This window comes from Canis lupus, chromosome 1 (genome assembly GCF_048164855.1).
Source record: "Canis lupus baileyi chromosome 1, mCanLup2.hap1, whole genome shotgun sequence".
Taxonomy (NCBI): Eukaryota; Metazoa; Chordata; class Mammalia; order Carnivora; family Canidae; genus Canis; species Canis lupus.
Window position 1 is genome coordinate 94,393,782 of NC_132838.1, and position 24,208 is coordinate 94,417,989.

Genomic DNA, 24,208 nt, shown 5'->3' on the forward strand with positions numbered 1-24,208 from the left:
TTCAGTCACTGAATTAAAAATTTGAGAAGATATATTGTCTACTTTGGGATCTTATTTAGTTTAATTATCCAGCTAATTCTGACTTTTAAAAACTTAAAATCTTTTGTGTTAGTTAGCCTTCTATTTACTACAACTAAAAAATTTCAGTCACATAGTTGAAAGGAGTTTTTTGGTACAAATGTTGCAATTGTATCTCATTAGCTTAGTTAATTTCTCTAATTGAATGTTCTAAATGTAGACTCTTAATCAACTTTTGTGCATTGATGTATCCTATTTGAGCCAACAGTATTGAAGCTTGATAGCTTATCTGATAGTGAAGACAGATAATAGGGCAGAAAATGTTATAGGATTTTAGAACCATATTCAGGGAAACTTTAACTCTTTGGAATGGAAAGGAAGGTGAAAATTTATTCATATGGTTAAAGAGAAAGGAACCTGCTGTAATTATATAGCAAAAATATTCATATTGCTTTACCAAAATATACCAAATGGTGCAATGGATTATCCTTCACTCTTATATATCATTTTATTTGTTTTGTCTATGTATGTATGCCAGATTACCAGAGGTGGATTTAAAATTGCTCCCTCCTAAAAAAATAATAATAATAATAAAAATAAATAAAATTGCTCACTCCTTCCTTTGAATAGTGTTTTCTGATGAGGTCAAAGACCATAGCAACTTACCTGGGAAATTCCATGATTTTATTTTTTTTATTTTTTATTTTTATTTTATTTTTTTGACTCCATGATTTTAGTGGAAACTACCTATATCAGTTACATACTCATAGTATCTTGGTATAATTCAGTCATTGATCTTCCTGGTGGTCCTTGTTTTCTCATGTACAAGTTAGAATCGCCACTGCTGTTTAATCATTAGAACAGCTCAGAATGACAACATTGCCTTTGTTACTTACACATTGTAAATAAATACCAAAAAAATGCAAAAACAATTTAGGACAAATTTTATGGGAAAAAAATTTTTTTTGAATGCACAACTCATAGGGAAGGGGTAGAGAGAGTAGGAAACGAGTTGAGACATGATGGTTTAATGGAAAGAAGTTTAGTCGATCCAAGATTTGTATAAGATTCTAATTCTTACTGTGCTACTAACAAATTTTGTGACTTTGAGCAAATTACTCAATCTTTATGGGTTTTAGTGTTATCATTGTTAAAGCAGAGATAATGAATTAGATGCTCTCAAAGGTCCTTTCTAGCTCATAAGTGTATGAGCTTGTATGGTGCACATAACACACAACCCCTAACAAACAAAAGACCCAGTTATTCAAATCAGTTTTAAAATTATTTGCATATAAAATAATTACTTACTTGTGGGAACTATTTAATCATACTTTGTTCCTGTCATTTAAAAGTTCTTCAGGAGAGAATACCATGGGTACCACCTGAATGCATTGAAAATCCTAAAAATCTAAATTTGGCGACAGACAAATGGAGTTTTGGTACCACTTTGTGGGAAATCTGCAGTGGAGGAGATAAGCCTCTGAGTGCTTTGGATTCTCAGAGAGTAAGTTTATATTGACTGTGAAGTTAGAATTCTTAATTTTCTTTCGCATGACTTGATATCTTTTTTGCCTGTCTGATGTTAAGAAAGAAGCTTGATATCACATTTTATAGTTCATTCTCATCTGGTTCTTGAATTATAGAAGCTACAGTTTTATGAAGATAGACACCAACTTCCTGCACCAAAGTGGACAGAATTAGCAAATCTTATTAATAATTGTATGGATTATGAACCAGATTTTAGACCTTCTTTCAGAGCCATCATACGAGATCTTAATAGTTTGTTTACTCCAGGTAGGTATTGGTGGAATAGTCTTACTGATTTTCCAGCTATATTTCTATTTTTATTGTATTTAACAAATCTTTACTAATTTTGTAATCTCTTAAGAAGTTCCTTGATGTCGTTTTTTGTTTTTTGTTTTTGTTTTTTTTTAGTTTTAATTCCAGTTAGTTAACATACAGTGTTATTTATATTCGTTTCAGGAATATGATATAGTGAACCTTGATGTCTTTTAGACTCTCTTATGTTCACATGACTTTTCCTACTTTATACATATTCTAGTCTTGATTAAACAGTCTCTCCTTTTTAACAAAGGCTTCTTCAATAACCTGATTTTAGTTTACCAATTAATGAATAGTATACTCTAGAAGTCTCTTTGGCTTATTTGACTTTTTAGAAGCAATTTTTTCTTTTTTTAAACTACTTATGTATTTTATAATTGAGTGGTTTTCTAAACATAAACAAATTTTTTAAACAAATTGTTTAATAAACAAAAATAACTTGTTTTTGTGTGTCCAGTCCTTTAAAGTATGTAGTTAAATGTATATGTGTCTGACCCCTAGGTATTTCCTATTCCAATACTACTTTTCATTCTCACCACAAAAGTCAAAATAATCTTACTTTATAAATACTAAAACTGCCTATTTTGGCAATTATTCTTTGCAAAAGTCTTTCTTGAAAGCCTGTTAGATTATGGGTAATAAAAAAAGACCCTTGTTAGCATAGCTTAAACTATTAGAGTTTTTCTGTGTCATTTGTACATAGTATTTCTAACTCATTCTGATTATTTTGGTTAGCATGAATAAAAGTGTAATTTGCCAGCTAATGTAGTAATATACTTTGTTTCTCCAGATTATGAACTATTAACAGAAAATGACATGTTACCAAATATGAGAATTGGTGCCCTAGGGTTTCCTGGTGCTTTTGAAGACCAAGACCCTACACAGTTTGAAGAGAGACACTTGAAATTTCTACAGCAACTTGGCAAGGTAAGATGTCAGGTTTCTTAAGTAGTTAATATATAATCATAGAACATTTTATTTAGAAAATAGAGGCTTTAGGGACACTTTAGTGGCTCAGTCAGTTAAGCATTCAACTCTTGATCTCAGCTCAGGTCTTGATCCTCAGGGTCATGAGTTCAAGTTGCCTTTCATTTTATAAAAACAACAGCTCTTGGTATGTTGTGTTCTTTACTCTTTTCAATTAGCAGCGTGGTAAAAATATTCAAAGGATGAATTTGTACTTAAAATTATTTCTGTATTCTTTTCTATTTCTGTATTTTTTAAACCAACAGAAATAATGGTGTATTTTAATACTCATAAGAGCTAAGAAAATACTGCAAAACCTTTCTTTTGCTATTTGAATTCTTTTTTTTTTTTTTTAAGATTTTATTCACCCATTCATGAGAGACACACACAGAGAGAGAAAGAGGCAGAGACACAGGCAGAGGGAGAAGCAGGCTCCACGCAGGGAGCCCGATGTGGGACTTGATCCCAGGTCTCCAGGATCAGGCCCTGGGCTGAAGGCGGCGCTAAAGCGCTGAGCCACCCAGGCTGCCCCATGCTATTTGAATTCTAAAATGAGTTTTTTTGTGATCTTTATACTTGTGCCCTCATATACTTACATTCTTTACTTTTCACTTTAGTTTAAAACCTGGATTTTTAAAAATCTTCTACTCTTCCTTCATGGTGCAGATCTGGGACACACAGATCTGGACTCGCTGCTACTACTCTTCAAACATCAGACTCTCAAGCATCATTAATAGTCCTATGTGAATATGGTTATTATTCTCTCCTTACCATTGGCCAGCATCTTGGTCAACGCTCCACATTCCTTGAGTACTTTGTTACTCATTGTTTTCATCTTCACCTTACACTGCCATTATTTTCTTCATCTTACCTTGCCATTATTTTAAATTCCTCAACCTCTCTATCTTAAATCTGTGTCTGTGTTAACTGACCACCTTGAATTCTGTAATCTCTGATAATTATCTTCCTTATGACATGTCAGACCCTGAAATCTCTCTCTGGCTATAACTTTGTATCTTTAGTTTCTTTCCAACACAAAAATCCTTCTTTGATATCTTTATTACTACATCTTTGATCCTTTCTTCTTCCTGAACCCTACTAGCTACCTTCTAGATTCAGCTCTCCTTTTCCAGCCTAGGTAGACCTCCTGGTAGACCATTGAAACTCTGCTTCCACTCACTCGTATCCACATTCTATCACCTTCCCTCCCTTGATTATCTCTTTTACTTTCCTTGTTTCCTAGTGTAGGAACACTAGAATTCTGAATTATTTTTTTTTCTATTTGTGTTTTCATCTCTCAAACACTGTGAAAAAACAATCAGATATAAATGTTTGTCTTCATTGCAAATTGATTTCCAACATTGGCTGGCATTCAGGACTCTCTTAATTGGTAGTTCTTTTATTCTCTAGGATTTGATTTCTCCTGTGGTGCCCATTCCAAGTATTTTCATTCCCTTCTGGTTTCCTGTCCTAAATCTATTTCTTCACTCTTAGTGTTTGCCTTTATCTTCTTCAAAAGAAAACAGAGGTATTCTAAATTAAAACAGTGAGATTGATTTGTGCCTATCAAACTGACAAAGATTTAGAAAAATTAGTGTTTAGTGTTGGCAGGAATATGATAAAATTGACATTTTTTCCACTGCTTATTTGAACTTAAATCAGAGATTCCTTCAGGAGAACTTCCTTCAGGAGAACTTCTGTTGCAGCAGGTATCAGGGGCCTTTGAAATGTCCATATTCCTTGAACTGCTAATTCTACTTTTAAGAAAAGTATATAGACAGTAAGTTTTAAATTAAAAAATAGATTTTGTTAAAGACTGACCTTTAAAAAAATGTGGGACCATCCCCATAGGCTAATAAACATTTCTTCTTTTCTTGAGCAAATAAATCAACCATAACAAAATACCATCACTGGAGGCCTGAACAATAGAAGTTTATTTCTCCTAGTTCTGAGGGCTGAAGGCTAAGGTTAAGTGCTGGCAGTGTTCAGTTTCTAGTGAGGACTCTCTTCTTGGCTTCCATATGACCACTTTCTTGGTTCTGTCTTCACATGGCAGAGAGCTCTGGTGTCTTGTCTTTTTCTTATAAAGGCACCAGCCATATCAGAATAAGGCCTCACCTTTATGATCTCATTTCAGCTTTATCACCTCTTTATAGGTCCTATCTTCGAATACACTCACTTTGGGGGTTAAGGTTTTATCATAGGAATTTTGGGGGAACACAGACATTCAGTCCATAACAGACCCTTCCTTGTTCTATTCAGCTCACTGTCAGTGATATCAAAGGGTATATTGTGAAGAAGCAAAGATCTTTTTGGAAGTTAAAGATAGAGATTTAAGAATTCCCTGGCCTGTCTCTTGGGCTATTTTAATAATTCATGTTCATGATTTGTTTAAATGCTTTTTTGAAATTGTTTATACTCCAGCCTGTAATTTCTCTTGAAGAAATTAAATATATAGGTTTACTATCTACCTGTTGAAGTGTTATTTCCTTTTCTTATTCTGAAAATTGCCTAATGTAACCTTAGAGTTACATCTGCTAATTTTAGCTGCTGTATACAGAATTGTCTGTATAATTAGAATTTATTAGTAATTTGTCTATAAGACTTGAGATTTCTAGCCTAATGTGATGTGTTGTTTAGGGTAATTTTGGCAGTGTGGAGATGTGCCGATATGACCCTCTACAAGACAACACTGGGGAGGTGGTAGCTGTGAAGAAGCTCCAGCACAGTACTGAAGAGCACCTGAGAGACTTTGAGAGGGAAATTGAAATCCTTAAATCCCTGCAGCATGACAACATTGTAAAGTACAAGGGAGTGTGCTACAGTGCTGGTATGTTGCCCATTGAAACCTATTTTGAATGCAAGGTATGTTCTTGGCATCCTGGATAATGGAAACATAAAATGTCTCAAGGTCTGGACTTACATGCCAGTGCCTGAGGAGAGAAGCATTTAGGTGACTGGAGATTGTGCTTGGTGACAGTGGGCTAGAACTACAAGAAGTGTTTGGCTCCTGGTTATTCATTCTTTTCACCACAGATGGTGGTTACCATGCTTAAGCTTACCAAGAGACTATCATTTTTAAATAAACAAATTGTCTTTGCTCTCATTTTCTATGAAAATATTTTTTAAATTAGATACTTTTTGTTCAGTACAGATGAGGAAAAAGGAAATTTTCTCATCAGCTTATCTGGGTTTGCATAAAGGGTTACATGAGATTAAGCCATAACTATTTTTTTAGCTTCTTTTCAAAACTTTTTTATTCAAAAAGCCTGTGTTCTTAACTATTACATCCCTTAATTTAGAATCAAGTTTTGTCATCTTAGAGATTATATATATCTTTAAGTCATTTATGTATGATTATTTTCTAATATTTTATCAGTAAAGTATGGCAAAGTAAAACATTGTATTCCCATTTGTGTGTTAAAAGGCCGGCGTAATCTAAGATTAATTATGGAATATTTACCATATGGAAGTTTACGAGACTACCTCCAAAAACATAAAGAACGAATAGATCATAAAAAACTTCTGCAGTATACATCTCAGATATGCAAGGTACTTAATATCCTGGCTACTTGTTGTAAATGAAAAGAACATGCTGAAGTAATTGTTACAAAGTCCTCTAGAGTTTTTCTTAGATAATGAAGGAAGCTTATAGAGGAAAGACCATTTAAATTGTTTATGTTTATAAAACTTAGCTGAAATAAAAATGTCGTTTTATCAATAGGGCATGGAGTATCTTGGTACAAAAAGGTATATACACAGGGATCTGGCAACAAGGAATATATTGGTGGAGAATGAAAACAGGGTTAAAATTGGAGATTTTGGGTTAACCAAAGTCTTGCCACAAGACAAAGAATACTACAAAGTGAAAGAACCTGGTGAAAGTCCCATATTCTGGTGAGTATATTTTAGTGCAATAAAATAAAATTCTAGAGCACAAACTTCAAACTTTTATTTTTATTAACAGTTTGTCATTTATATATTTATAATCATAGCACAAGTTTATCATGCTTGCTTTGGGCTAAATGCATTTCATGGATTATCTCATCTAATCTTTATAACAAGCCTTGAGAACATGTGTTATTCTTATTCTATTTTGAGTGTGAGGGAACTGAAGTGTACACAGGTTAAATAGCTTGCTCAAGGTCGTATGACCAGTAAATGGTAGAATTAGGATTCAAATCCAGACAGTCTGTTCTCAAAATTTGGGCTTTTAAGCTTTCTTAACCATAATGGTGATTTAATCTGGCATTAAATGAGCTTTTTTTTTTTTTTTTAAGATTTTATTTATTTATTCATGAGAGACACAGAGACCTAGGCAGAGGGAGACGAGAAGCAGGCTCCCTGTGGGGAGCCCGATTTGGGACTTGATCCCAGGACTCTGGGATCATTGAGCCAAAGGCAGATACTCAACCACTGAGTTACCCAGGTGCCCCTAAATGAACATTTTATAGCAATTTGAAGCTAACAATAATTTTTGATCTTCAGTTGAAATTGTGAGTTGCAAGGAACATACAAACCTAGTTTTTTTATGTGGGATACATTGTTTTTATTGGTTTGTGCTTTGATGCAAGGTCTTCTTTTTTATTCATTTATGGTACATTTTGTTTTATAGAAATGAATTGCTGAAATTCTATTTAAACATTTCAACTTGGGATACACTCCAAATAGACTTTAATTCTGGTTTATTCATCTGCTGAAATAATACTATTAAGATTATGTTGTTTAAATCAGATGTTAGTGTTAAGGGATGAATTTTATTTAAGTATGTCTTACTTATAACTGTCAATTTTTAAATATTTTAGATTCATCAGAATTATTAGAAATTATTCAGCTACTCTTAAGTTCATTGATCATCCATATATGATAGTTATCTTTATTTTAATATATCTGTGAGGTTTACAACTGATCCCAGCTATTACAAATTGTTAGTCTAAATTAGGTAAGAAAGCACCAATGATTTAATTTTGATTTTACAATTTCACAATTTTAATATACTTACTTCAACTGAAAAATGAAGTCCGATTTCGTTGATTTAGAACATGATTTGAACAAATGGATTATTTACACAGAAGAGTAATATATAATGATATTGTGAATGTTTTACAGAAAAGTCCTTATCTTTTATAGAGGTGCATACTGAAATAATTATCATTGAAATACTGTCATGTCCAGAATTCGCTTCCTATAAATCCAGTGGGGTGGAGATGGGGAATAGTCCATAAAACAAGGCAGGCAAAGATTTAACTAGGTGACATGTTGTACATGGTTGCTTATTGTTCTCTTAATTTCTATGTGTTTGAAATTTTTCATAACAAAAACACTTTGAAGGAACATCCTGGTGATAATCAGTAGCATTACTGTCATCTGATTGTTTTTAGGATAGGTGAAACTAGAAAATAAGACTCCTTGAAACTTAATTTAACTATCTACTTTGGTTATGTTCCCCAGTGATGCATGAATTTCATTCTTTTTTTTTTTTCCCAGAATGAGAAACTAAAGAAGTTAAATGGAATTAACTAGAAATCCATAAAGCTTAGCTCTGTGAATTTCCAGTGATTTGGGCATACTTAATGAATACACTTAAATAAAAACTTATTAAGTACCTACCTACTCTTTGAAGCACCATTCAAAGAACTGGGGTATGAAGATAAGGTCAATATGGGAGGAGGAAGGGGGAAGCAACTGCGCCTAGTTATTAGGAAGACCAAACTAAAGAAGAGCTTGATGTGGCAAGCATATTCAGCTAACAGGTCCACTACTCATTATCCCTTCCCTTTAGGAGCTCATAGTTTAGGAAAAATCAAATGCATGATCAAATCATTGCAATGAAATGTATAAGTGTAATGAAGAAGATGGTAGGAAAACATAAGAATACAAATCTGTTGAGGGTTTAAATTACAGAAACGCACAACTAAGAAATGACATTTCAACTATTGATTAATAGTTTACCAGGTTAGAGAAGAAGAAAGGCATTCCATTAGGAGGGAGAAAACTTGTTTGTATAATAAGTAGATAGGAATGGAAGGAGTTTTGTTATAAGAGTACTCATTTTTGTGAGTCTTTATGAGATAAGCAACAAGAAAAATATAGTGATGTACCATTAAAATTTATCTGTTAGCTGGCAGTTTCATTAGATCCATTCTTTTTTCATTTTTATTGAAAAACCACTAGATTTTCAAAAGAGAAGTCTCTAGAGTCATTCCTTTTCTCAATTTCTGGGAAGTATACCAAAAGTTTTTCCAAAGTCTGACTTCATTTTTCAGTTGAAGTAAGTATTAAAATTGTGAAGTTGTAAAATCAAAATTAAAAAACACTTTGCAGAGCACATGTACAGAGAGAGGCATGTTTGTAACAAAGCTAACAAAGCATATTCACCAGACCACCTTTCTTTTAGGATTCCTTCATTTCTCATTTTAAATATTTAGTTTCATACCTAATATTGTATTTTTTGTTATAAAGAAAGCTCCTAAATTATGTAAGCTTTGGGCCCTCTGTTTCTGGAAATTGCAAGGACAGTCAAGATAAGTTCCAGATGATACATACTTAGTATAATTAATTTTATATTGTTATGAAAATCATTTCTCATTACTTAGTTTACAGTAAATAATACAGAATAAAATGTAGCTAAGATTGTAACACATGAAATAAGGTATATGGTAAAAGGTCTAGTATTCCTTCGGTAAATGTGTTGGGGAGAGGTATATATCAAACTCTGATTTTTGACTTTGGAGAATCATTAGGAGTTAGTACAAAAATCAGAAATAAGATTTTTTATCATGATCAAAGTTTTCCTGTGTATTTATGTACTGCTAAAAACTAATCAGATAGGCAGCTGGCATATGGCTTTATTTTCATATTAATAACTATTAAATGTTTTATATAATGAAATGAGGCTGACTAAATTTTGTATAAATAATTAAGAATATGAGTTGATAAAATAGGTTTTCACTGGGGGCACCTGGGTGGTTCAGCTGATTAAGTGTTTGACTCTTGAGCTCAAATCGGGTCTTGATCTCAGGGTCATGAGTTCAAGCCCTGTGTTGGGCTCCAGTGTGGAGCCTACTTTAAAAAAAAAAAAAGTTTTTAACTAATAAATTGAATAATGAACTCCAAATCTGAAGTATGAAAGGGAATGCATACAATTCTTATCCATGAAATTTAGCCATCATACCTTTCTGGATAGATGATTCTTTTTTTTTAAGATTTTATTTATTTATTCATGACAGACACAGAGAGAAAGAGAGAGGCAGAGACACAGGCAGAGGGAGAAGCAGGCTCCATGCAGGGAGCCTGATGTGGGACTCGATCCCGGGTCTCCAGGATCACGCCCCGGGCTGAAGGCGGTGTGAGACCACTGGGCCACCGAGACTGCCCTGGATAGATGATTCTTGAGAAAGACATTCTTGGATCACAAAGCTGGCAAGATGCTTATAAGCAAAAGCTTTTTAAAAAAATTTATGTACATTTCAAAGAGAAAATTAGCAGTGATGAGTTTTCTAAAGTAAATGCTCTGAGAGGGGGAAGAGTCTTTTCTCTCATTTTCAACAGAATTATTTTTTCTTTTTTGATTTGTATTTATCTTTATGTGGGAGAGAGAAAACCAGCCTTGAAGATGAAGGGGGGAAATTGTAGACCGTGCTTTCATTGAAAACTGGAGGAAGAGACTGTTTTGCAAGCGTTGGGGGAATAGAAGAAGGTTATATTCCATTTGTGAGATAAAACTAACATATGTTTAAAAATAATTATATGAAAAACTATTTAAAACTAAATGTAAAAATAGTATGGTTAACTGTATAGTATGAACAGTAATAAATGAGAAGTTCAGTATCATGAGGTCATTAAGACCTTGAGTAGCAGAGAATGATCTATGGAAGTGAGGAAACTTAAATTGGATTTTGAAGGAGAGATTAAATTAATATAATTCACATGTTTAATCTCATTAGTCTAAAACAGATCTTTGTCACCATCCTCTGTAAATAGGGATAAACTTAGCGATAGAACCATAACATTCACAGTCCATTAGCCAGAATCCTCCCTTGGATAGTGTGGATACTTGAGGAGACAATGACATCGTTTCCCCCTATGACTTTCTATTTTCTGTGTTTCCTGTCATAACCCTCCTTCTGATTAACAGGTTCGTTCTTTTTTTGTTTATAGCTTCAAGTCTTGTTCCAGTTTAAAAGCCATATTTTTTTTCCCCTCTGGGAGACTTATCTCGATTCATTTAAAGCTTTAATTTGCAAAGAGCATCTTTTTTTTTTTTTCCTTTAAATTTCAGTTCCTGGAAGGTACTTTGCAGTTAACTCTGGTGTCACTTATAAATCCAAAAATAATTTTTTTTGGATTTGGTTATTTTTGTGTGCCAAAGATTCTCAAGACTACCCTCAGGTCTGATGATTGACTGGGAGGACTCCTAGGTCTCTGCAGTCTACTCATGGCTATGGTTCATTTCAGAGAAAGGATATAAAGCAAAATCAGTGAAGGGAAAAGCCATTTGGAGCAAAACCTGGAGGAAACCAAGCACAAGCTTCCAAGGATCCTCTCCCAGAAAAGTCTCATGGGACAACATTTAATTCTCCCAGCAGTGAATCCTGACAGCACGTTTTCTGCCTGGCATGTACCAAAATTTCAGACTCCCAGAAAGAAAGCAGGGGTGTTGATTATGAACCATATTGTTTGCAGAAACAGTTTTGGCCCAGTGAGCCACTCTAGCATTTTAGGCAACCCTTCTGAAATCTAAGTTCCCAGGCAACAGTCAGTTGTCCACATTGCAAGCAAGGTTTGTGAGGGTGGCAGCCTCAGGCCTGCTTCTGTTAACTCTTTTCTGTACACCCTATGTTTTTAATCCAATGATTTTGTGGTAAAAAGAGTTGGCATATCAAGTAACTTTTTTTTTAATAAAGTATAGTTGATACATGTCACATTAGTTTCAAGTGTACAGCATCGTGATTCAAACAGTCTATATGTTCACCACAAGTGTAGCTACCATCTGTCACCACAACTATTAGAATTCAAATAACTGTCTTATAAATGCTTTTTGTATATTACAGGTATGCTCCAGAATCATTGACAGAGAGCAAGTTTTCTGTGGCTTCAGATGTCTGGAGCTTTGGAGTGGTTCTATATGAACTTTTCACATATATTGAGAAGAGTAAAAGTCCACCAGCGGTTAGTAGGCTTTTTATTTACTTTTTTCTTAACATGAGAAAACCTTTTTCTGAAGAATAATAAGTTTAGGACTCATTTTAGAGCTTCTTATTGCTTATTTATAAGACAACATCCAACAAAGTAGCCCTAAACTCATTCATTGACTTGCATTTTTGAGAGGGAGTGGGTTGGAGAGGAAATAAATAAGTAAATAAAGGAAAGGGAGGGGAGGGGAGTGTATAGTCTCTCTTTTTAAAAAAAATTAAATATTTTATTTATTTATTCATGAGAGACAGAGAGAGAGTAAGAGAGGCAAAGACACAGGCAGAGGTAGAAGCAGGCTCCATGCAGGGAGCCTGACGTGGGTGGGACTCGATCCTGGGTCTCCAGGATCAGGCCCTGGTCTGAAGGCTGTGCTAAACCGCTGAGCCACGCGGGCTGCCCCTGTATAGTCTCTTTAAATGATTTTTAGTAAAGCTAATAAATTTATTCACTCTAGAAATTATTGAGTTAAACACTTAAAAATAATTTTCCCTATTCTATAATTTTTTAAAAAAGGAAACCATGAAAAAGAAAATAAACCATCTCTAATTCATCTTCTTAAGATAACCTTTTTAATATTGTATGTTTTCTTCCAGGCTTTTAAAAATTTTATATATGAAACTGAAATTTTATCAAATATATTTCTTTTATAAAATAAAGGTCATACTGTACAGTTTGCTATCCTACTTTTTCATGAAGTACTATAGCATGGATATTTACCTATATTAGTAAATATTTACTTAAATTTGATTTCTAACTTCTGGGTATCATTTTATCATAAGGATAAAATTTCTGGAAATTTTTTTTCTCTTTTTCAGTCTTAATTTTAAGTAATACTTCAATGAACATAGTGAACATCCTTTTATATAAATGTTTGTATCTCTTGTCACCTTAGAATAGAAGTGTAATTATAGGTAAAAGATTATGAACTCTTTTCAGGGTTTTTGATTATTTTAAAATTCTTTCAAGAAGAGTTGTACCAGATTGTACTCTCAATGGAGTGCATAAGAGTATACATTTGATCATTTGCCAGTATTGGCCATTATATGTTTATGTGGTTTTGTCCAATTGATAGAAGTTATATTTATTTGATTTTAATTTGTATTTCTATTAGTGTGACTGAGTACATATTTATTGGACATTGGAAGTGAGTATATGCATTATGTGCTTTGCCCATTTTTATATTCATAATTTTTCTTACCTGCTTATAAGAGCTCTCTATAATAACTATAAATAAGTGATGTGTTTATCATAAATATTTCTTTAGCTTATAGTTAAGACTTAAATTGTAGGAACTTTTAACATACGAACATCTTCCCTCCATTTCATTTATGCTTAAATATGCATTCTGCATTTTCTTTTTATTATGTCCTCTTTTATAGTCAACATTTTATTTCAGCTGAAATGTAATGCGTTAAAACAACAATAAAAAAAAACCAAATATGTCTGCGTTCACTCATTTTGGACCCTTCCCAGGGAATTTGTGCCAAGTATATCATAGTTACAGAAGTGGCATGATAGAGGTTCCACATTCAGTGGTCTTTTCTGAAATTAGATTGAAAAGGTTTTAATAAGGCAGCTCCGGTGGGTGGCTCAGCAGTTTAGCGCCACCTTCAGTCCAGGGTGTGGTCCTGGAGACCTGGGATTGAGTCCCATGTCAGGCTCCCTGCATGGAATGGAGCCTGCCTCTCCCTTTGCCTGTGTCTGTGTCTCTCATGAATAACTAAATAAAATCTTAAAAAAAAAAAAAGTTTTAATCCTCAGAATAGTTTTTTAAAAGTTCTCAAACATGTAAGAAAACCTACATATACAGAATTTTTCACATTTACTAGAAGTTGGGAAAGCTGGTTCAAATTAAATATACCTAAAAAAAAGAGACCTCATTGAAAAGTGGGTTTGTATTACAGGAATTTATGCGTATGATTGGCAACGACAAGCAAGGACAGATGATTGTGTTTCATTTGATAGAACTCCTAAAGAATAATGGAAGATTACCAAGACCAGATGGATGCCCAGATGAGGTAACAAAAAAATCCATTCTTTATCCACATTCACTAGGTGTTTTTATTTTCCTTTTTACATAAAGATGATCACTTTATGACATTTACTTTGCTAAGCGTAAATAAATAGCGTAATCATATGACAGTGGGTGTAGGCTTAGCCAGGACATTTGCCTACAGAGGAAAATTAAGTGGGAGTTCTCAATTCATGTCTTCCACCAATTAAAAGATGGCACTTTGGGCAGCCTGGGTGGCTCAGCAGTTTAGCGCTGCCTTCAGCCCAGGGTGTGATCTTGGAGACACAAGATCGAGTCCCAGGTCGGGCTCCCTGCATGGAACCTGCTTCTCCCTCTGCCTGTGTCTCTGCCTCTCTGTGTGTGTCTCTCATGAATAAACAAAATCTTTAAAAAAAAAAAAAAATATGGCACTTTGTGTTCATTGTAATTTTAGTTTTCTCTTTTATAGATTTATTTGATCATGACAGAATGCTGGAATAATAATGTGAATCAGCGGCCCTCTTTCAGAGACCTAGCTCTTCGAGTGGATCAGATAAGGGACAACATGGCTGGATGAAGGACACGAACTTCACTCTGAGACCAAAATAGACTTACAAAACAGTTTCATATTTCACATGACTGTGGACTATTATTACATACACCATTGTTCCGTGTATCATGACGCTAGCTAGCAAAGATGTGGAAGTATCTGTCCAAAACTTTGAAAGTTTAGTGAGTTTTTCTTCATGAGGACATCAGTAAAAGATAAATTGATGAAAAGTCCTTAACAAAGAATTTTGTAAAAATTTTCACAAACCTAATCAGTTAACATCACTTTTCTTTGGCAAAAGAAAAAAATAGACTTTTTTCAACTCAGAATTTTAGGAGATGAAAAAATTGTAATGTAAATTTTACAATGTTGAGGATGCACAGAATATGTATGTATAGTTTTTACCATAGTGAATGTATAATACTGTGGCATCTTGTGTGATGTTTTATACAAGGGCTGGTATTCATTAATAATGTTCCTAATTTTTCCATAGTTGATCTAAAATAATGTCACTATACAAATTACGATGCTCAGATAATTGAATAAGCACCTTTGTGTTCTCCTTCATTTGTATCACTGGCCAGCAATATAAGCAGATGTACACTTTAGCTTGTAGTTCTATGTACTGTAAATATTTTTCAAAGTAAAGGGAACAAATGTTTAGTTTCATTTGTATAGGAAATTCCCCTGACCCTAAAGAATACATTTTGAAATGAAACAAGTTTACAAAGATATAACACAATCTATTTTCTTATTTGTCTCCCTTGTATCTGTTTGTGAGGAGTATGTTTTTAGAATAGAACTATCTCCAAAATTTTCTAAGACTATAGTGAAAGTTTTCTTTTAAAATTTTGAGATTATGAATGCTACCAATATTGTCATCCATTTAGCTGCTGGCTGCTATAATAGGATTCTTCAATCCCTGGGACCTTTGGTCATGCATTAAATTTAAGCGTAAGCCATAAAACAGATTGTTTTTTAAATGTATAAGGTAGATAATAGGTTACGAATATTTTTTCTAAAGAATATATATTTTAGGAGTTTCAGAAATCTCTTGCAGTCATAGAAGAGAATTCCTTTTGTTAGAGATTCTCATATACAAGGGAGAAATGAGAATAAATTGGTGAAAAAGTATGCTTGTTAATTTTATCCAAGAATGCCAGTAGAAAATTCATAATGTATATCTTTAAGATGAATGAGAGTTACATATTTTCAATTAAGTATAAAACATGTTTGTTGTTACTGTCCTTTGTTTTAGTGCTATTCCAACATGGAAGCCATACCTAAAATACGGGGTGTGTGTTATTTATACAAAGTTTAAAGCACTTAGTATTTCAGTTAAAAAGAAAATAGGTTCTTTATTTTCAGTGGTATATGCTATCTTTTTAAACTTAAGACTTTTGATTATCTATTTTTTTGGAGCCGGCTTTTAAATGCAAATTATATAAGAAAAAATGCCTCACAGATAAATTTTGAAATTTTTTTCGTGGAAGGAAAGAAAGGGAAGAAATGCTTTTTACACATTACTTTTAAAGCATTTTAGTAGTTACCGAATGCAGAAAACCTCTAAAACAGTAGTATAGTAGTATATTAGATTTTAAAAGATTTCTGATATTTTGATGAAAGTTGAATATAATTTTTATTTAATTTATAGATTCCTCAAAGATCTGTATACGTAATGCAATTAAGAGATCTTCCGTGCTGCTACTTTTCAAATCAAAGTAGCATATCAATACAATATGCTTGATTTCAAAAACTTAAGTACTTAAAAGCAGATTTTTCAAGGTTTATTACATTGTTTTTAAAAACAAAGGTATTAACCAATTGCTTAAATTTTTTTCCTTAAGCCTTTACTTAAGGCTTCAGTTTTTAGTTTAGGGAAGATAATCCCACATAAACATTCTGAAGTTTTTTGAGTGGGGTGGTGGCCACCTTATTGTAAAATTCTTAAGTGTGCAAGAGAATTCATTGAAGATATGCAGTGCTTTAAATTTTTATTCTGACTGTACGTAAAAAGAAGTTAACCTGCAGCTGTTTAGTTGGTTCTGCACAAGAACTAGGTAAGTAATTATTGTACCACTTAATGCCAGGTGTTTCTTCAAATTAGTATTCTTTAGAAATGAGGGTAAAGATTTTCTTAGAATTCTGTTAATTCTGTAAATATTTCAGTCTATTAAGTTATACAGTCTTTAAATAATTCCCTATATCCATGGCAACTTACTTTGGGAAATAGTCACTTTTTTATGTTACCTATATATATGCTGCCAGTAGCACTGTAATTTGTTGTGTAAGAGTGCTTTCTTTCAACTTAAGATTCTGCTTTAAATTCAAGTGAAGTTTTTATCACAAATATAACTTCTGATATTTAAATTTTATTTACTTTTATCGTGGAGTAGACATAAGAAAATATCTACAGTTCTATATCTGGGGAGCCATTCTCTGTGGGAGTGGCATTATGTGGTCAGTTTATTGAGACTGTGTTATTTTCTTTATTGTGCCTTCAGCATGTGTCCACAAAATTGAAATATTGGTATAATAAATATTCAGAAGTTATTTTCTTTTGTATTGTCACCTAACCAAGGAAGTAGAGGTTATACACACTGATTGAGGGAGATGCAGAGAAAACCATTTGTAATAGTAAACTTTTGATTTTTTAAAGAAGTGCTTCCTAAGAGTAACAGCTACTCTGTGCTCGTTAGGAACATTGCTGTATCTACTCCATCCTGGTATTTAAATTATTTCTAATGAAAGTTTTTTCTAATTTTTTAGTATAACTTATTACAGGTCTTTCAGTTTGCTGTATTAAAATAAATAATAACAGTAAGTATAAGTCAGCAGGATTATCCAAACAAAAGACTAGGTTATATGTGATAAGCTTCATTTTATTTAAGAAAAAATATCAAAGTATGGATCTGAGAAAATACTTGACGTTTACTCAGATTTGGGTTGGTTCTATGTAATTTCAAGATAATTAGCACTAAGTGTTTCATGATGCTGACAGTAACACTTAGATCTCAGAATGATGAAGAGACTTTTAAAACTCTATTAATCAAATTCTTGTAAAATGCATATCATACAGTCTTTAACTTTTCATGAGTCAAATTTTTAGTAAAATGCACATTAAATCCTAAATATTAAAATATTTGGTTTTGTAATCTTACCAATTTTGTTTTACTTTATTACAGTATTTTTTTTAAATTAAGTTAATTTCTATTGTACTATGCCATATGGGATTACTTGTTAGTGCAGGCCCTGAAAATACTGTTCTTTTTCAGTCTAACAGATTTATAAGGAAATGCCTTATCTGCAACTGAAACACCAGTCTTTATTAATATGGTAGTAAAAGTTGCTAATGATCATTATTCCATCATAAGTCCTTTCTTTGTATAGCAAATTGCTTAATATCTTATTTTTGCAAGTAAGTCTAGCAGGTTTATAATCTGAGAGCATTAGAAGAACTTTGAGTCTCTGTTCCAGTATCCATATTCTTAGATTTTGTAAATGGTTTTAATTTTAATACTTGCCTGGGAAGCATGCCTATAGATGTTATATATTGAGGTCAAGCAGGTCAGCTTTGAGCAGTATGGAGAGGCAGAAGCTTAGCTTTTAAATAATCAATAGAGCAAGGTGGTAAGATAAAAATGGCATAGCAGGTATTACGGAGACAGCAGGCAGCTGAGAAGGCTGCATGAACAAGTGCAAGAAGTATAAATGAAAGTATGCAATAGATTTTTTTGATCAATTATCCTTTCAAGTACAGTTGTTTACATAGATGAAAATATTTAGATGCTTTTTACACACACACACAAAGATAATTAAATGGATAGTATTTTTAATGAAAAGTTTAGGTTCTTTTATCTTTTATTTTTTAGTTTAGGTTCTTTTAAATGCTTACAATATGTATGGATCTCAGTATGAATTGTCTGGTAGCATGTAGTACAAGATTGTGAGTCAGGAAATATTAGAGATTAAGGAAATCATAGTAAAGAAAATGGAAACAATGAGAAAGAAACCTAACACTCAAGACACTCAATCATGAAAATATCTACTTGAAATTTTCTTTTTTGACTCCTTGAAATATACATAATGCTTTCTTCCTCTGCATAATGATAGTTTTAAGGTTGCTGTAGCCATGAGCCATTCCAAATTTTAAGTATATTCAAACAAAGTTATTTTATGTCCTTGGTAACATTTTAGAACCCTCTTATTTTTGGTTGCAGGAAAAGTAAAAAGAAAAGTGTTTGCAGAATCAAAGACTTTAATTCTTAGCAACAAATAACTGGATTCTCTAACGCTGTTAATCTGCATAACCAAGGTGTCTCAGCCTTTGATCTGCTAGCTGCTGGTGGCCCAAAGCTCAAAGCTAAATGACATATCAGAAGTGGTTTGTGTTAAATGTTTGCACTTACTACTATGGAGAAGGCATTTTAAAAACAAAATAATAGTCACTATTTCCTAGAAATCCTAACATAAGGTTTCTATCTCTCTTTTTAAAAAATGTTTTAAGGGACACCCAGGTGGCTCAGTTGGTTAAGTGCCTTTGGTCATGATCCCAGGATCCTGGGATAGAGCCTCACATCAGGCTCCCTGCTCAGTGGGGAGCCTACTTCTCCCTCTCCCTCTGCCTCCTCTCTGTCCCTCCCCTCTACTCCTGCTCCCTTGTTCTCTCTCAAATTAAATTTTAAAAATGTTTTAAATCCGTGTTTCCCTCAGTAATTTTGAGGGTAGTTTGAATCTCCTGGTTTTCCTTTTCCTTTCTGTTAGTAGTTTTATAACACTGCATTGCAGCTTGTTGAATAGGAATTCTTTTGATGATGTAAAGGTATTGTTGACAATGAAAACAAACTGAATCTTCCTTTATTGAAGGACTTGAAAAAAAATGTTGAATTCTAGAACTCTTGAGTATACCATTGTAATTCCTTATGAGGCCCCATTTATTTCCAAAACTATTAGAGGAAGAATTTTCAAAAACTTGAGACTGTTAGAGTGGACAGTCTTTTTCCCATAAATAGTTTGTAAAACTGACATCTAAGGAACAGTGAGTATGGTTCTAGGGGGAAAAAAAAGGAATTTCTAAATTTCTGTCAGATCTGAGATTAAATTCAGTTTTAGGGAATTTTTTCTAACATGTTGAATTTCTTTTAAGTTTACCATAATAAATATGGAAGATTAGAGTATCAACTCAAAGCCAAAAATACTTTGGCATTTTTCATCATATCTATGAAATTTACCCAGAAGACAAAGTACTATTTTATATATATTTTTAAAATTTTATTCATTTATTCATGAGAGAGAGAGGCAGGGACACAGGCAGAGGGAGAAGCAGGCTCCATGCAAGGAGCCTGACATGGGACTCGATCCTGGGACTCCAGGACCGAATGCAGTAATTACCCAAGTCATTTTCTTAAGAGTTGCTCCAACTTGACCACTTAACAGTCACATACTTAAGAATTCTTTCTCCTCTCTTGAAAAAAAAAAAAAAAAATGTATCTTCATTGTGTATCACTTCAGATATTCCTGCATATGTGTTCACTTATCAGTACTGACACTGCAAGCTACCTACAACTTTGAAGTTGTATGAGGTAGTTCATGTTAATAGTTAATAGTGAAGCCATCACCTCTTAAGGATCTTGGTAAAATCCTAAATCCCACTCATGTATTGAGAATAAAGAAGAGTGGATAAACTAATGGATAGAGGCAAAGGAAGCCTGGATAACCTTATGTGAGGGTGAATCCTGATGGTATATCAACTTAGAATTCCCTGTTAAATAAACTTCAAACAAAACCAAGAGATAAAAACATTTAATTAGGCTGCAGCTCTGAGAATATTATTCCTAATCACGGTGTTTTCAAGGAACCTAGTTTGGCATGGCCCCAAATAATATCACATATAAAGGACTGGACCCATAAGAAGGTATCTTTGGCCTGGGCTTAGTATGAGAGAGTTTCTTATGATACTTCTCTTAGAACAGGCTTTTTCAAGAGCTGTCACCCCTAAGAGGGTTAATAGTGGTATTAGGGAATGAAAAAAATCTTACTTTTTAAAGTATAAAGCACAGAAATACAGTACATAAACAGATATGCAGTACTTTTAAAATTTCATGGTGGAGGGATCCCTGGGTGGCGCAGCGGTTTGGCGCCTGCCTTTGGCCCAGGGCACGATCCTGGAGACCCGGGATCGAATCCCACGTCGGGCTCCCGGTGCATGGAGCCTGCTTCTCCCTCTGCCTGTGTCTCTGCCTCTCTCTCTCTCTCTCTCTCTCTCTCTCTCTGACTATCATAAATAAATTTTAAAAAATTTTAAAAAAATTAAAATTTCATGGTGGAGAAGATGAGGGAAAAATGTCTAAAAAGCTTCTGGTTGGGGAGGGGAAATGGGAGATAATACAGACAGTTGAGAAACGTTGCTCCAGAGGGTACTCCCATGAATATGGGCTAAACCAGCACTACCTCAGAAATGGCCTCAGGAAAGGGATGGGATGTCAGTGTCAGAACCGCTGAGACTATTAGATCTTTAAGTAAATATTCCAAATAGTGTATCTGAACTAAGAATTAGGGGACATGTAATCTTTCTAAAAGGTCTTCTAATTTTAACCTCTCTAGAATTTAAAGATTTTTCCTTAACAGATGTCTTCCTCAGTAGAGATAAATCCCTGAGCACCATTTTGTTGTCGTATTTTACATTTCATAATAAGTAAGATTTAATAAACCTCAAAAAACAGGGTATTTTGATAATCAACATATTAAAAATTTGCTTCTTGGTCAGACAAAGGGATAATAAAGTACTTTTTGATATTAAATCTATGTCATATAACTGTATATTAAAGTAAAAAAAAATAAAATTTCCACAGAGAAAAAGGAAAGAATGCCAAGTAAAGATCATATCTATGAAATTTACCCAGAAGACAAAGTACTCTTATTTTTTTAAAAATATTCATTTATTCATGAGAGAGATAGGACTCAATCCTGGGACTCAGGACCGAATGCAGGTGCCAAACTGCTGGGCCACCCAGGGATCCCAAAAGTACTCATTTTTGACTGAAAAATTCTACAGGGTTTGGTTTGGTGGCCGTCCTTTTGGGTGTGAAGTGGTCTAGCAGTGTGCTTTTCTTTTCTTTTCTTTTTTTTTTTAAAGATTTATTTATTTATGATAGAGGCAGAGAGACAGGCAGACTCCATACCGGGAGCCCGACGTGGGATTCGATCCGGGGTCTCCAGGATCGTGCCCTGGGCCAAAGGCAGGCGCCAAACCACTGAGCCACCTAGGGATCCCCTAGCAGTGTGCTTTTGGTTTGCATTTCACTAATGGTGAATGGTGTTGAGCATCTTTTCATGTACACTTCATTGGTTATTTGTCTATCTCTGGGGAGATGTCTATTTAAATCCTTTGCCCATTTTAAGATTGAGTTTAAAAAAAAAGATTTGAGTTTTGTGTTATTAAGTTGTAGGAGTTTTTGTATTCTGGGTATTAACCCCTCATCAGATATATAATTTGCAAGTATTTTTTCCCATTCTGTGGTTCCCATCTTATTTATCCTGTTGATTTGTGTCCTGTGAAGCACAAAAGTTGTCAGTTTTGATGTATTCCAATTTATCTCTTTTGGTGTCCTATCCAAGAAATCATTGCCAAATCCAGTGTCATGAAGCTTTTTCCCTATGTTTTCTTCCAAGTGTTTTGTAGATTCGGCCCTTACATTTATGTCTTCAATCCATTTTGAGTTAGTTTTTTTCCATATGGTGTAAGGTAAGGGTCCAACCTGATTTTTTTTTTTTTTTTTGCATATAGATTTCCAGTTTTCCTAGTAACATTTGTGGAAGAGCATCCTTTCCCCGATGAATGATCTTGGGACCCCTTTGTTGAAAATCATTTGACCATATATGTGAGAGTTCATTTATGTTTTATTCCAATAGTCTATATGTTTATGCCAGGACCATACTGTATTGATTGATTTTTGTAGTAAGTTTTGAAATCAGGAAGTGTGAGAACTCCAGCTTTGTTCTTTTTCAAAATTGTTTTGGCTTTTTGGTGTCCTTTGAGATTCCATATGAATTTAAAATTTTTTTTTCCTGCAAAAAAATAGATTTTTGCACATCTTGGGGTTTTGATAGGGATTAAAATCTGGGAACAGGTAATACCCTCTTTGTGGATTATCTCACTCACTTTATACAATTGGTAGGTGCTATTATTTTTCTCATTTTAAGTGTGTGGAAACTGAAGTTTAGCAATATACAATAATTTCAAAGTCCCACATGTAGAAGAAAGAGATGCTGCTATTTGAACATAGGCAGTCTGATGCCAGTGCCAGAGTTCATAACCGTTTCATGATGTTGCCTTTCACAGCTTTGGCAGCACACATATAAAGCAGTAATAAACTAGATAAGCTTTCTGCAGTGATCCATGGTGATATTGCCCACCTGGCAAGATGATAAAATCATTTCAGTTCCCAGTAGGAACTATTTGAATATATTTTTAGTTGTATTGCTACACATCCTATGCTCCAAACAAAATAAGTGGACAACAGTTTGATAAAATATAGAAAATAAGTCTTTGTCGAAGGACAGTGTAAGGGACTGCCTTCTAGATGAGGAGAGAAAGCTGAAAGTCCATGACTTTTTAACAAGGTTGGACTGGATGACCTTTGCCTGTGAGAGTACTCTGCCAAAAGTCTAGACATATCTTTGGTTGCTTGAAGACCTGAAGCATGTTTTCCAAAGTCATCATAATATTTGCTACAGAAAGGAGATTACTGGAATGTGAGAAAAGAATCAGTGATTTAGATGAAACCATTTTGTAGCTAGGGAAGCTAAATACAAAGAAGTTACCTTAACTTGCTGGTCAGGAGCAAAGCCAGACTAGAACCCAGGTCTTTTGACTCTGATGTTTAAAAAAAATTTATATATATATATATATATTTATTTATTCTTGACAGAGGGGCAGAGACACAGGCAGAGGAAGAAGCAGGCACCATGCAGGGAGCCCGACATGGGACTCGATCCTGGAACCCCAGGATCATGCCCGGGCCGAAGGCAGGTGTTAAACCGCCGACCCACCCAGGGATCCCCGGATTGATGCTTTTTATATTCAATGGCTAAGTTACCTTATTTTTAAAGAAGTAAGCCAAGGTTGTAAATAAACCATAAACTTTACTTATTTTATCTTTTAACAAATCTTTTTTTGAGGGCCTACACTGAACAAGGCACTATGCTAGATAACCATCGTTGGTGAGCAAAGATGTTCAGATGTATCCTCAAGGGATATTTAGTTGAGAAGGTACCAAGATACATCCTTAGTATTAAAAAGACAACTTCCAGATATATCTAAGGGAAAACTCCAGAACCATAAATAGCACATCTCTAAAAAGATGTTACTTCTGATGAATTTGCAGTATAGGAAAATAAGTGGTAGGTAAAAAATGAAGCTGCATCAGTTATATATAGAGAAAATTTATTTAATATATTTGAATCAAATCAATAACCTGGGAAGTGTTAACCTAGAACCAAGATTGCAAAACTGTTTTGTATCATGGTGAATAATCCAGAGGATTACACCAAGTAAAGCCATATATAAGAACCATTCACAGCTAGCAGTTCAAAAATCTCAGGCAGAGCTTACCATATTTTCTCCACAAGACAGCCTCCCTTCC

At 33.9% G+C, this 24,208-nt stretch overlaps 1 protein-coding gene across 4 annotated transcripts in view; it reads left to right on the top strand.

Annotated features, from left to right (window-relative positions):
- JAK2 (Janus kinase 2) overlaps positions 1-17,724 on the top strand; it is a 117,427-nt gene extending 99,703 nt beyond the window's left edge. For 3 of the 4 annotated variants that reach the window (XM_072840370.1, XM_072840391.1, XM_072840382.1), the window contains 9 exons: positions 1,371-1,522; positions 1,662-1,812; positions 2,651-2,787; positions 5,467-5,656; positions 6,254-6,378; positions 6,551-6,723; positions 11,880-11,997; positions 13,926-14,039; positions 14,484-17,724. In XM_072840370.1, coding sequence (XP_072696471.1) covers positions 1,371-1,522; positions 1,662-1,812; positions 2,651-2,787; positions 5,467-5,656; positions 6,254-6,378; positions 6,551-6,723; positions 11,880-11,997; positions 13,926-14,039; positions 14,484-14,591 — 1,268 coding nt within the window. In that variant the 3' untranslated portion in view covers positions 14,592-17,724. Of the gene's footprint in view, positions 1-1,370; positions 1,523-1,661; positions 1,813-2,650; positions 2,788-5,466; positions 5,657-6,253; positions 6,379-6,550; positions 6,724-11,283; positions 11,443-11,879; positions 11,998-13,925; positions 14,040-14,483 lie in introns of those variants that run through there. The other variant, XR_012037610.1, reaches the window with a different exon arrangement.
- Positions 17,725-24,208: the final 6,484 nt, after the last annotated feature.